Raw genomic sequence first — 14,710 nt, 5'->3', positions numbered from 1 at the left:
AGACTTCTGCAGCACTTGGGGACTGGAGTGGGACGCGTTGCCTGCGTACCTGGCGCAGGAAGGACGCTCTTTGGCAGCAAACAGCAATCAGAGTGTGTCCGGCAGGGCCGCCGTTGAGGGTTTCCTTAGAGGATGGGTTTAGCTACGGGAGCCAAAGCAGGGCGGAGGGTCGTTTCCCAAGTCGCCCACTTCGCTGTCCCTGGCTCAGTCTACGCAGCCGGGACAAAGCTGGGGGCGGGGTACACCTATAGCTGGAAGCGCCCGGCTGCCCTCCGGGCGTTGGGAATCTGCAGTAGGCAGACAGACGCTGGGAGCTGGAGCGGGTGACGCCCCACTCAGCGCTGCGGCCTGGTGAAACGCCACCCAGGGCCGGGAGCGACCGCTGGGGAAAAGGCGCACCTCGGGCTTCGGGTTTCTCGGAGGAGCGGGGCGGGGCGGCTGGCCAGTGGCTGAGCCCGGAGGGGGGCGTGGCAAGTGGCACAGCCTCCGCCCCCTGCGCTCCGCCTCGCCCAGAGACCCGAGCGGGAGGCGGCTGCGGCCAGCCGCGGTACTGAATGGGCTGGTGGCGCCCGGCTCCGTCCCGCCCGCCGCCGGCCCCCGCGCCCGATCCCGCCGCGCCAGGGCCTCGGCCGGCCGCCGCCAGCCCCCGCACGGGCTGTGAATGAAAGGCAGGCGCCACCAGGGGCTGGCTGCAAGCGACGCGGCGACGCCGGCCTCCGGGGAGGCGCGCGCCCCGCGGAGATGTACGGTAAGGAGGGCTCCGCGCCTGGGCTCGGGGCCGCGGGGGTCGACTCCGCAAACTTCCAGGACGCGAACCTTTGTCCCCGTGCGTGGCCCAGACCTAAGGCGAAAACGCCGACTCGGTGCCTGGCTGGGCTGCATCGGCTGTTCTGTGCGCGGGTGTCTGTGCGGAGAGGACAAAGATGCTTTGGGTCAGGAGACTCTGGGGTCCTGGGAAGTCCTTTGGGCCCGGCGTGTGCAGGCGCCGGGGCGGTGGGAGGTGATCCATCGGGGGCAGGCGAAGCCGGTGGTCTCTAGCGGTGGGGATCTGGGGAAAGCGAGTCTCTTCTGGAGCCGCGCAGACAGGGTGGGTTGGTGGAGGTGGTCGTGTGACAGCATTGGCAGAATTAACAAAAGCGGTTTGTGCTTGGGAGTTTTATGCGGGAATTTGGTCCAGAATGGAAGGAGATCCTTGCTGCCGGCTTTCTGCCCGCTTCGAGGATGTGGGAGGCGGCGCCCGAAGCTCAGGGGCCGGGGAGTGAGCCAGAGCTGGGAGCCTCAGCTCTCGGCCCTGGATGGACTTGGCCTTTGCCTGCCTCTGGGATCCAGTCTCCCTAACTTCCAGATTGGCCCTCCGTAAGGATGAAGGGAGTAGAAGCTGATGAGAGGGAGCAGCTCAGCCCTGACCTCTCATCATCCCCTTCCACAGTTATCGCCTCCACTGATATGCAACAGTTCCGCAGACCCTCGCTGTGCATTGCTCTGCTTGATAATTTGCCAGGAATTCCTCTGGTTTTGCAGGCAGTGTAGGTGAAGAAAGAGAGTGCTTTGGGTCCCACATTGCAGCTCTGGTGAGTGGAGCGTTGAAGATCAGGACCAGTCTAGGATTGGGCTGCATTACAAAGCCTCCAAGAGTGGGTTGTATGTGTGTGTGTGTGTGTGTGTGTGTGTGTGTGTGTGTGTGTGTTGATCCCCACGGATATAGTTCATCAAAACCCAGGTATCTGGTGGTTATTCTAAAGCCAGCAAAAGAATTGGAGCTGTGATCACCTCCCACTCCCACTGCAGGGTAGGGGCTCAGTCTGCACCTGAGGGGTGAGTGTTCCAGAAGAGCACGTTCCCAATTTAACCTATCATCATGAAGGCTGCTCAGCTGCCTCTCTCTCTCTCTCTCTGTGAACAGACCATGAGTCACAAAGTTTGTTAGAGGCAGAGGAAGCTGAGCGTCTGCTGAAGACTCAGCAATTGGTGTGCCTCCCTATTTAGAAGACAAAGACTCAACTTTTTGAATCAGTCTCTGTCTCTGTCTAGTTTGTAATCCATTTGCATTTCTGATTCAGGTCCAAACCCTAGCAGGTCCCCTTGGCCAGCATTATTTCTCCTGGGTAGACAGAGTAGGGGAAGGGGGGGAGCTGACCTCAGAGGCTGTGCTGGGGAAGATGACCTAGCACTAGTATTTTATAAGCTGGGAGGTTGTGAGGTTCCCAGGAGAGAGTTGTACTTTTTCATTATTTTATTTTATTTTTTTTAAACTCTGTTTCCCCCCTATTCTTCTCTGCAGAGGGAGCAGCCTGAAGCTGCAGATCATTTGACAAAAGCATGTGACTGCAGGGGCACCTGCAGTAGGGAAGTAGTTAGGTCTGGTCCATCAGAATGGTTCAGAACTGGGAACCCTGATCCTTCAGACCACCCCACTGCATCTGTAGATAATTTGGTAACTTATCCAGGATGTCTGAGAGTTGGCAGTCCTACTCTGCCTCTTTTGGATGCAGCAAGTCAAGGAAGAGCTGGATAGAACAGAAGGGTGAACTGGGAAGTCAACATATCTGGATGCTATTTTCAGATGCACCACAGATTTTCATTTCTCTTTAATAACATGTTTCTATTTCCCCTGATGCAGAGTGGAGACTTACTCTGAATGATTCATAGAAAGATTGTGATGAAGGAATCCTCTGGGCAGTTGCCTGCAGCAAAGTCACATTAGGGCTGGTATGAGATGGTTACAGTGTTGCTCTTTAGCTCTGTGCAAAGCCTAGTCTAGGGAGGTGTGAAAGGGAGCCCTCTCTCCAAGGGGCAGGCTCATCTGCCTGGATTTAGTGTATTTCTGACTTTGAGAAATGGGAGTCCACGTGATACCTGTAATCTTTCTTTCCTGAGAAGTCAATTGGGTGACTAAAAAAAAAAAAAAAAAAAAAGATAGGAGCAAAGAGGTTGGGAGGACACAGAGCATCCTAGACTTCCTATGATTGGTCTTGTTTTCCCTCATTTTCCAAGTGAGTTGTCCAAGGTAACACAGTTAGAGGGACTAAAATAAAGTGAAAACTAGGGACCCCTGGATTCATCTCCTTCTGAACCTACTCAGATGAAGACTCCTTAGGGGAACGCCGCCAGGGGTTCATGGGCTGTGAGGACCTGTATGAAGCAAGTTGCCTAAAAGCTTTAGGTAAAGGTGACTCTTAAGCACCCACCTTGGGGACTTGATCCAGTATAAATTCCTATTCTCTAATTCTGTCTTCCCATCTTGCCAGCTTTAGACAGGTCTTCATTTCCCCTCTCTCCCCTCCTCACCTTTCCTCTTCGCTCCACAACTCAGTCTTCCTGGGTCCTTCGTCTCTTCTGCTTATGAGAGATGAAGTGCCCCTTGTCTTTGCTAGAGGGCACAGAGCTATTTGGGACAAAAGGAATCCTAGACCCAGGGTCAGGCCCTCTCAATCCAAGTGCCAGTTCCTAGTTGTCTGACCTGAGGCAAATGGAGTCATGTCTCAAAATTTTATCTCTGTATAAAATGGTGAAATGCCCATCTATCTCCCAGTTCTGTTGGGAGCCTCACAGCTGGGTACTGATGTCACTGTGCCTTCTAAAAAGGTTCTGTACTTGCAAGACAAGTTATGTAAGAGCTTGTCCCTTTCAAGTCCTCTTGGGAAATTCCCCTTACCACTCACTCATGCCTAAACCCCAATCACTTTCTGAAAATGGCTCTCCGAATGGACACAGTGACTTCCCACAGTCTTGCGTATAACTATGAACATAGATTGACAAGAGACTTGGAAAACTCAGAGCACTTTGTACCGGGTTGGGAAGATCATGGACACATTCTCTGTTAGTCTCTTTGTTTTTCTTTTTGTTGGTATTACATAACTAGGACTTTTCCCCCACTCACCTGGGCCTGACCCCTGGCTGTCCTGCCTGGGAGTACCCCACTTATCCTTTGAGGTGAACAGCTCTCTGAGAAATGCTGTCTCCAGACTGAAGGCAGCCAGTCACAAGGAGCAACTGGAGAGGGTTTCCCAACTGATGCCACCAAAAGCTACTTTAATTCGCCCACATCTCCAAGTGCTGTCTCCAGGACCCCCATTCTTTTATTCCTCTCAGAGGGAACCCAGTAGGTAGAGTCTGTTTTCCCTCTTGATGCTCACAGTTCAGCGATTCAGGCAGTTGCTGTTTTCTTCTTGCATATAAATAAAAATAAGAAGTTAGTATCACAGAAATCTGGAAAAGAGAGGATGGTTAAAAAAAATCATCCCCCAAATTCTGCTCATTAGGGTTGAGGATATAGCTCAGTCCTGGGTTCAATCCCCAGACCCCAGAAAACAAAACAAACAAAAAGATTTTTCTATTATGAAACCAATTACCACTATGATTTTGCTGTTTACCTCCATTTGCCTTTTTCTTTCTCTTTCTTTTCCAAACCTGTTTGTTACCCCTGATTGGCAGGCATGATGCTGAAGGGGAGAACCCACTGGCCTGGGTCCCGACCCTGGTTCTTCCCCTTGGATGACCTTGGACCTGACCTTTTCCTCTGGCTCTAAAAAGCTAATAAAGCCTACCTCACCACAGAGATGGTTAGAATAACAGAGCGCCCCCACTTCCCCCCCCACTCTTTCTTCTCTGCTTATTAATTTTTAAAGAGTCGAAAATCAAATGAACAAACCAAAACTTATGTCCCAGAGCTTAAGACAGTGTTTGTGATACTGTTCTTTGCATTAAACAAAGGAAAACCTAATTTTTAAAAAAATGACCATTTGGGCTGGGGATGTGGCTCAAGCGGTAGCGCGCTCACCTGGCATGCGTGCGGCCCAGGTTCGATCCTCAGCACCACATATAAAGATGTTGTGTCTGCCAAAAACTAAAAAATAAATATTTAAAAAAAAATGACCATTTTTTTTCTGGCTAACAAGCCAATCCTTCTGGAACCCACTAAAATACAGCAAGTTATAAACAAATCTGGTTTTGATTCTTTCCTTCTATGCGTTTGTTTACATGGTTGGGATTATTTGTTTTGCACAATTTCAAATTCTATTTTTTTCCACATAGCATTAGGATATAAGCTTCCACCCCACCCCTATCGCACTGGCTGCCATTTAAAACACATATTTATATGGAGCTAGAATGACAGCCCAGTGGTAGAGCATGTGCTTGGCACATGGGAGGCCCTGAGTTTGATCCTGTGTTAGTCAGCTTTCTGTTGCTGTAACAAATATTGGAGAGAAATCAACTTAAAATAGGAAAGGTGTGGGGGATTCAGTCCATGGTCAGTTAGTCCTATTGCTTCTGGGCCCTGGGTAGGGCAGCACACAGCTGCGGAACCTAGAGGAGGAGGAACTGCCCAGATCCTAGCAACCAGGCAGCAAAAAAAGAGACAGGAAGGGGCCATTATGCCCCCTCCCATTATGCCCCTTAAAGACACACACCCCCAATGGCAAAGGGGCTGTGACCTTCAACCAGCCAGGTTCTTTTTTTTTTTTTTCTTGTGGTGCTGGGTATTGAACCCAAGGCCTTGTGCATGCAAGGCAAGCACTGTGCCAGCTGAGCTATGTCCCCAGCCCCTAACCAGGTTCTTAAAGATTCCACCAACTTTCCAATAGCACCAAACTGAGAGCTAAACCTTTATCTCATGGATCTTTATTGGGGGGGGCGTGGTACCAGGGATTGAGCTCAGGGGCATTCAACCACTGAGCCACATCCCCAGCCTTTTTTTGTATTTTATTTAGAGACAGGGTTTCACTGAGTTGTTAGTGCCTTACCATTGCTGAGGCTGGCTTTGAACTTGCAATCCTCCTGTCTCAGCCTCCTGAGCCGCGGGGATTACAGGCGTGCTCCACCATGCCCTCCTGCCCCATGGATCTTTGGGGAACACACACACGCACACACACACACACAATTGTACATATTTATGGGGTACCATGTGACATTTCAACACACATATACATAGTATAATGTTCAAATCAGGGTAAGTATATCTGTTTCCTCAAATATTCATCATTTGCTTATGGTGAGAACATTCAAAATCTAGTTTTTTAAAAATAAGCAGTACAGGGCTGGCTGTAGCTCAGTGGTGGAGCGCTTGCCTCGAATATGTGAGGCACTGGATTCAATCCTCAGCACCACATACAAATAAACAAATAAAATAAAGCATGCTGTCCTTCTATAACTAATTTTTTAAAAATATTTTTAGTTGTAGATGAACACAATCTCTTTATTTTATTTATTTTAATATGGTGCTGAGGATCGTACCCAGTGCCTCATGTGTGTGAGGCAAGCCCTCCACCATTGAGTTACAGCCCCAACCCCTAGAATTTTTTTTTTTAAATAAGCAGAACATCGCTATGACCTGTACTCACCCTACTATGCCATGGAAAGCCAGCTCACTGCCATTTTTAATAGCTATGTAATCGTACAATGAGTGGAGAAGCAGATGGTACTCCAAGCTTTCTCTGAACTTTGGAATTTTTCCCTGCCCTATAGCTCTCCAAGTAGGTTGGTCAAGGTCTGTAGGTAAAAAAAAAAAAAAAAAAAAAAAAAAAAAAAAAAAAAAAAAAAAAATATTTTAAAGACTTGTTATATATTATCAACTTGTTTTCAATTTGTATCAGTTACACTCCCACCAGCAGTTATGGGAGTACCTATCTCCCTGTACTCTCAGAAGCATTAAGTACTGAAAATTACCCCCCCATCTTTGTTAACTTGATAGTTTATATTATTTTTACTTGTATTTTTCATCACTAGTGAAGTTTAATATTTGCTGTTTTTTTAACCATTTCAGTGAATTGTCATATGGGTGTGAGTGCTTTATTTATTGAAGACACTGTTTGCTGTCATTTGTTTTATATTGTGTTGAAGGGAAACAAACATGAACCATGGAGTATTTGTGGAGTATCAGCTATGTATGATATGACACAGGGCATCAGAGGGGATATAAATGTGTGTAAAAGTTCTTTCCAGTACAGAAGCTTATACTTTAAGTGGACAAACAAGTTGTAAATGTGCAAAGAATTAAATGATACAAAGCCACATTCAGTAAAATCACACAGGCTTGATAAGTTGGAAGAGTGTTACCCATCCAGTGGTCAGACAAGACTGAGCACATTTTGTGTTGATTTCATTTTCTCCAAGCTCTATGAAATACGGATTATCATTTCCATTTTAGAAATGAGAAAACTGAGAAACAGAACTTGCCACAGCCATACCCAGTCATATGATAAGGCCCCTCTATGGCATTGTGCCTAGAACTTGCTAAAACTTCCAGAGAATTCAGGTCTTTCCTGAGTTCACTGTACTGCCCCTGCCCCCCATCCCCCCCCCCCCCGACAGACTTGGGTGCATTACATTGAGCTGCTGAGAGGGACATGCCTTTTTCCTGGTCCCAGACCAGTCCACAGTAAAGCTGGGAGCTCTCACTTCCTGATGGAGCCCCCTGGCTCTTGGCACCTTTCCCATCAACCTTATTGTTTTGCTTTGTCAAAGTCAGAAAGGGCTCTAGGAAGAGTCTTGGTTGGGGGTCTAAAGGAGAATGGGTAAGTTAAGAAGAGCCAGTAGAGTAGGTTGATGAGGGTGGGTGGCAGAATGCAAAATCCAATGGTGGCGTGAGACAGGAGGACGTCTGGGCATGCACTTCAGAGACAGGAGGCAGCAGGTAGATCGACAAAGCAGAGCCGGGCTGACCCACCAAGACTGGGGTTGCACACATGCCTATATTGGCAAAGAATTAAATGATACAAAGGCACATTCAGTAAAATCACACAGGTTTAGTAAGTTGGAAGAGTGTTAAAGAGGTGTTCCCTGGTCAAGGCTCTGCCTGGAGATAAGCAGACATCAGGGGACCTTCTGTAATAGGAGGAGCTTCTGTTTTTCTGATAGTTTGGCTGTGAAATAAAATTTCCTTAGTCAAGTGTGGTATGGTGGCATATACCCTGTAACCCCAGCTACTCCAAAGGCTGAGGTAGGAGGATTGCAAGTTCAAGGCCAGTCTCAACAATTTAGTGATATGCTGTCTCAAAAGAAAAAAAAAAAAGACTGGAATGTAACTCAGTGGTAAAGTGCCCCGGATTCAATCCTGGGTACTGGGGGCAGGGTGGGGGACAACTTTCCCATGACCTCAGGTCTTCAGGTCCAGGCAGTCTGGATGCAACGAGTGCTATCTCTGGGATGTGGGGCTGGGACTGTGCTGTGAGGTGCAGACCCAATCCTGAGTGGATCTCATACTTTAAAGGCAAAGAAGCTGTACAGTGTATGGGCCTGACTAGAATTAAGAGAGACAATGGCCCAAGTCTCATATGTCCACTATTGAGCCATAGGACCACAGGCAATTCATCTTCCTCTCAGTCCATTCCCTCCCTTGGAAAATGGGGATCATTAGTTTGAGGGTGAAGTCAGGGGATCAAATAAAGTAATGCCTATATACAATATATCCTCCATTACAGATCTCTTTGCCCATAAAAGGCTAATTATCACCATCCAAGCAATTCTCACAGATCCTTCTGGGACGCTGCTATACCCTTTCTAGAAACTGACAATCCCTGCATACGAGGATGAGCGCGTCGCAGTTAGGCTAGTTTGTTAAAATCCCTACACAAAGGTCTGATAGGAGGAATGAAGAAACAGCTCCCACACTGCTGGTGAGTCTGCTTCAGCAATGTCTGCCCACAGATTGGGGCCCTGCAGGGCAATAACCCTGACTGTTTCTTTGTCTCCTAGAGAACACCCACCCACTGCAGGTCAGTGGTCCGTGACTGTGTTCCTCTCATCTCTGCACCAGAAAGGAAAAAAAAAAAAAAAAAACTCAGACCACAGAAAGGACAGGTGACATCTTTCTGTAAATCTTTAAACCTTTATACAATCCTAAATTCATGTGCATCACCAAAGTTTAGCACTGTTTCTTCCATGTCAGTGTATTCATTATCTCAATTCAGAACAACCCTCTGGGAGTGGGTGTCATTTTTCTGTGGTTGACCCAAGGATGCTGAAATTCAGAAGTCCAATTAACTCAACAAGGTCCTATAGCTAGTTCAAATCCACTGACTCCATTGCTTCCTAAGCAAGCACAGAACTTCATGTGAGATTAAAACACTGCTTTTATACCTGACAGCAAACAGCAAATTTCAGTATAAGAGAATTCCAGACTAAATATTTTAATAGATTCTACCTCATTAGCTGTGTCTAGGACTTTAGTTACAGGAAGCACTCATCAGGCACTTAGGACTTTTCAGCTCAGGATTCCAAAGTGTGTCCTCTTGCCTGAAAATAGTCTGTCTATAAATCTGAGAATTAGGATTCCTGGATTCAAAAGACAACTTTCTTGTTATCATACAGAAGAGCCCAGATAAATTCAAACTTCCAAGAATCAGGAGTCAGATTCTTAGCTTGATCAAGCTCCTGCCTATATCTTAACTATTCAGAAATCTTCTTTTTAGGTCCCAATTTTCTTTGTGGTGGGTCATACTTGGAATAATATTTATAAATTGTGTGAAGAATCATTCCTAAGTTAAAAGAACAGTTGCAGAGATCTTGTCTGAATATCTTACAGAAAGGAGTCACTGGTCACTGGGATGAAATAATGCACTCCAGGCATCTTGCAGCCTTAGCCTGTGCAGAGGGAAACTTCTAGAACAGAAACACAGGAGGGGTGCTGGGAAAATCCAGAGCTCTACCACCAAGCCATCTTCATACCTACGATGTGCTTTATACTTTGTAGTTATTTTTGTCATTTGTCATGCTGAGTGTCATTTCTGTGTGTGTGTATGTGCGCACACTACTGAGGACCTCATGCATGCTAGCTTAGTACTCTACTATTGATTGATGCCCCCATCCTTTCTTAACTTTCTTTTGAGAGAAGATCTCACAAAGTTGCACAGGCTGGCCTCAAACATGCAATCCTCCTGCCTCAGTCTCCCATTTTTTTGGAATTACAGGTGTGTACCCTATACCTGGATGTCAGTTATTTATTTACATAATAGGTCTGTGACCCTCTTGAGGATGCAATCACTTATCTTAATCAGCCTTGCTTTCCTAGTACCTTGCAGAAGTTAGGTAGTAAGAGCTCAAAGGTTTGAATTAAACTATAAAATAATCACATGTAAGCTGGACATGGAGGCTGAGGCAGGAGGATAGTAAGTTCAAGGTCAGCCTGTGCATCTTAGTGAAACTCTCAGGAATTTACTGAGACCCTGTCTCAAAATTTAAAAAAAAAGGAGGGGGATGTAGTTCAGTAGTAAAGTGCCCCTTGTTTCAATCCCCACAAATTAATTAATTAAATAGTTACAAGTATCCTTCTTACCTCCCTGTATGCATAGCATAGCAGCCCATGCTTCCAGGGAATTAATGTCAATTAAGCTAGAGTTTTTACCAGGGATTGAACCCAGGGCCTTGTGTATGTGAGGCAGGCACTCTACTGACTGAACTATATCCCCAGACCAAGTTGGAGATTTTCTAAAATCAGAGAGAATCCTACAGTGACAGCAACAGTAAGTTGTTGTATTAACTGTGCCTTTCCACACTGACCATAAGTCTTAAAAAAAAAAAGACCAGAGTATAACCATTGGCTTTTCCTCTCACTTTAAAGTATTAGTCATAAGAAATGGCCATTGGTCTACTTGCTGGGGTGGTTAAGGCAGTTAGACATTGTCATGTATTTCCTCCTTGGTTTGTGGAGTTCAAGTTAACTGTCACAATATTTTCAAAAAAGAAAGTCATTTAGTGGTATAATTGTGGACAAGCCTTTATTTTGACTTCTAGTCATATTATTTGTGTATTATTATCATCATCATCATCATCATCAAAGCCAGAGGCACTTAACCACTGAGCCACATCCCCAGCCCTTTTTAAAATTTTTATTTTGAGACAGGGTCTTGCCAACTTGCTTAGAGCCTGGCTAAGTTGCTAAAGCTGGCTTTGAACTTGTGATCCTCCTGCCAGTGGGATTACAAGCATGTGCTACCACTCCTGCTTGTGCATCATTCTTTTACAAAACAAATATGAAAAGGCCCTTTGAGTTAAAGGCAGCAAATGTGTTTCTGGTTGCCTGGGAGCCTGGCCAGAATGTTCCTGATAAAGCACAGCCTGGCCCTGTGCACCTTCAGGCGCCAGGTCAGAGTGTGCATGCAGCAGGTGGAGCTGGGGGGGGGGGGTGTGGATAAGGCAGCAGAGTCTTCTCTTGTCATCAAACTCCTAAAGTGTGTGGTCCCACCAGCAGGGCTGAGCCCAGTGGCTGGTAAATACAGGAACACACTTGACTATCCGGTCGCTACTCTCCAGGATTGCTAGAAATGTTCTCTTCTCCCTGAGACAGTACTCCCAGGACTGAGTGTTCTGGAAGGTGTAGGCGGCGCTGGGCATCACCAACACTGTCCTGTTTTATCAAGGATGTTTCTGGAGTGTGCGTGTGTTGGGAGGGGGGATTAGCCAATAGGGCTGATTCAGGCTCCGTTGCTGTGTGAATTTGGCCAAAATTCTCATCCTCCCTCAGTGTTAACGTCACCATCTGTATATTGGAAGAACCGGACTAGACAGTCTCCAAGGGTTGTGGAGCTCTTGCATTCTGTGAACAGATCTCTCCCCTGGCTAAGGCACCTAGGGCCGTGCTGCACCCAGAGCAGTTCACAGGAGATCTTGGTGGGAATGGCAGCACTGGCACTGTGACTCAGACTCTTTGCGGAACCTGGCTGTGCATCAACTTTCTCATTGGTAAGAAAAGGATAAGGATCTCTTTGTTAGCTCAGTGCCTGCTCTGGGGTGCTGTCCAGTGGGAAGATCCATGCTGCCAAGAATGCTGGGGTAGGGCTGTTGTAGTGGCTTAGTGGTAGAGCGCCTGCCTCACATGTTTGAGGCGTTGGGTTCAACCCTCAGCACCACTTAAAAAATAAGCAAATAAAATAAAGGTATTGTGTCCATCTATAACAACTACCACAACAAAGAATGCTGAGGCAGAGTGGGAAGAGTCGTGCACCTTCCAAGGGCCCTGTGTACCATTCTTGCTTTGTATGCATTCAAGTTTCTGAAAAATGCTGCCTGGCGGCTGTTCCTTTCTCCATTTGCTCTCCCCAGTTTCAAGTATAATAAGGTTCAGAGAAGTTAAACTCTTTGTCCAAGGTCACCTGGCTCATTTCGTGGCATAGCTAAGAAAAGAACCAGGTCTGTTTATTCCACCTCTGTTCTCTTCTGTTCCACATGGACTCTTCTTGAAAGCACTATTATCAATTGGGCAACATCAAAATTCAGAACTTTTGTGTATCAAAGGATGCTATCAACAAAGTGAAAAGGCAGCTCATACTGTAGAATTGGAGAAAATGTTTGTAGATAATATATTGAATAAGGGGTTAATACCCAAAATCTTTAAAAAATTTTTTATTTGTTCTTTTTAGTTATATATGATAGTAGAATGTATTTTGACATATACATACATGGCATATAACTTCCCATTCTTGTGGTATTTACATATGGGCATAGGAAAGTTATATCCAATTCATTCTACTATCTTTCTTATTCCCATTCCCCATCCCTTCCCTTCATTCCCCTTTGTTTAATCCAATGGACTTCTATTCTTCCCTCTCCCCCTTTATTGTGTGTTACATCCACATATCAAAGAGAACATTCAGCCTATGATTCTTTGGGATTGGGTTATTTTGCTTAGCATTATAGTCTCCAGATCCATCCATTTACTAGCAAATATCATGATTCCATTCTTTTTCGTTTTCTTTATCCATTCATCTGTTGAAGGGCACTTTAATTGGTTCCATAGTTTAGCTTTTGTGAAGTGAGCTACTATAAATATTGGTGTGGCCACGTCACTGTAGTATGCTGATTTTAAGTCCTTGGGGTATATGCTGAGAAGTGGGATAACTGGGTCAAATGGTGGTTCCACTCCAAGTTTTCTGAAGAATCTCCATACTGCTTTCCAGAGTGGTTGCACCAATTTGCAGTCTCATTAGCAATACATGAGTGTACCTTTTCCCCCACATCCTCGCCAACATTTGTTGTTACTTATATTCTTAATAATCGCCATTCTGACTGGAGTGAGATGAAATCTCAGTATTGTTTTAATTTGAATTTCTTTAATTGCCAGAGATGTTGAACATATTTGTTGACTGATCAATACCCAGAATTTTTAAGGAATGCTTGTAGCACACCAATACAAACAACTCAATTCAAAAATGGGCCAAGGACTTGACTAGATATTTCCTCTAAGAAAATATGCAAATGACCAAAAATCTCATGAGAAGATGCTCAACATCACTAATGAGGGAACTACAACTCAAAACCATGGTGATATACCATTCCACAGCCATTAGGATGGCTATTGTCTAGAAAGCAGAAAATAACAGTGTTGACAAGATGTGGAGAAATCGGAGCCCTTGGGTACTATGGTGAGAATGTAAAGTGGTACAGCTGCTGTGGAGACATTGTGGCAACTCTTCAAAGAATTAAGAATAGCATTACTCTATGATCCAGCAGTTCCACCTCTGAGTACATACCCAAGAGCTGAAAGACGGGACTTGAAGAGAGGTCAGTACGGCCATGCTCACGGCAGCATGATTCACACTAGCCCAAAGGCAGGAGACTTTTGATGACATTTGACATATAAAGCTCTGAGATGGATGGTGGTGATTGTTGCCCAGCGATGCAAATGTCCTTGACTCCACTGTCTATCCCCAGATGAGTGGGTAAACAGAGTGTTTCATCTCCCTGCGGTGGAATATTCCTCAGTCTTAAAAAGGAAGGCCATCCCGACGGGCTCCCGCATGGAGATCCCTGAGGACACTGTGCTAAGCCAGTCACAATGGGACAAATTCTGTCTGTCCCACTAGTCTGATGTCCCTAGAAAAGTCCAGGTCATACAGACAGAAAGTGGAATAGAGGTTACCAGGGACCAGGGGAGGGAGGAGGGGGAGCTGTAGTTTAAAGGGCAGACTTGCAGTTCGGCCCATGAAGAGCACCCTGGAGCTGCGTGGTGGGGATGCTGGCCATGGTGTGGAGGTAGCTCAGGCCATGAACGCCGCAGAGGTGGGCTCTTCAAAATGATTAGAATGGTAAACTTTATGTTATGTAAATTATACCAAAAAGTGTTTTAAAATTTTCCCCTCTCTCTCTCTCTCTCTCTCTCTCTCTCTCACACACACACACACACACACACACGCACCAATACAGAGCTAATCACACCCTTTGCCAATCACATAGATCACAATGATGACAGCATTAGTCACTTATTGCTTAATAAATGGAGACTCAAACTGATATCATCACTTTCTTTCTGGAAAACTCCTCCAACTCAAATTGAGAATGTCATTAAAGCTTTTTTTTTTTTTTTTTTTTTTTTTTTTTAACTAGGAATTGAACCCAGGGATGCTTAGCCACTGAGCCACATCCCCAGACATTTATTATTATTATTATTATTATTACTATTGAGACAGGTTCTCACTGATTTGCTGAGGGTCTCACTAATTTGCTGAGATTGACCTCAAACTTACAAACCACCTGCCTCAGCCTCCCAAGTGGCTGCGAATACAGGCATGCGCCACTACACCTGGCTAATGCCATTTTTTAAAAGAAAGTTTACATAATTAAGATTAAGGGCATGTCTGGTACTATGTTTTGTGAAAGTGGTTGAAGGGACAATTGTTGGGTCTGTAGTATGTATTAGGAATCCGCTGAGTTACAGCAAAGGCACTATCACTTGGGGAGGAAATCCCAAAGAGCTAGCCATTGTCCTTCTGAGCAG

At 45.7% G+C, this 14,710-nt stretch overlaps 1 protein-coding gene across 3 annotated transcripts in view; it reads left to right on the top strand.

Moving 5' to 3' along the window:
* The first annotated feature begins 528 nt into the window (after positions 1 to 528).
* EFR3B (EFR3 homolog B) overlaps positions 529 to 14,710 on the top strand; it is an 80,969-nt gene continuing 66,787 nt past the window's right edge. For all 3 annotated transcript variants that reach the window (XM_081264928.1, XM_081264927.1, XM_081264926.1), the window contains exon 1: positions 529 to 748. In XM_081264928.1, the coding sequence (XP_081121054.1) occupies positions 742 to 748 (7 nt within the window). In that variant the 5' untranslated portion in view covers positions 529 to 741. The remainder of the gene's footprint in view (positions 749 to 14,710) is intronic.

This window comes from Spermophilus citellus (genome assembly GCF_964194105.1).
Source record: "Spermophilus citellus genome assembly, chromosome: 13".
Classification (NCBI taxonomy): domain Eukaryota; kingdom Metazoa; phylum Chordata; class Mammalia; order Rodentia; family Sciuridae; genus Spermophilus; species Spermophilus citellus.
This window is presented reverse-complemented; position numbering and strand designations above follow the sequence as displayed.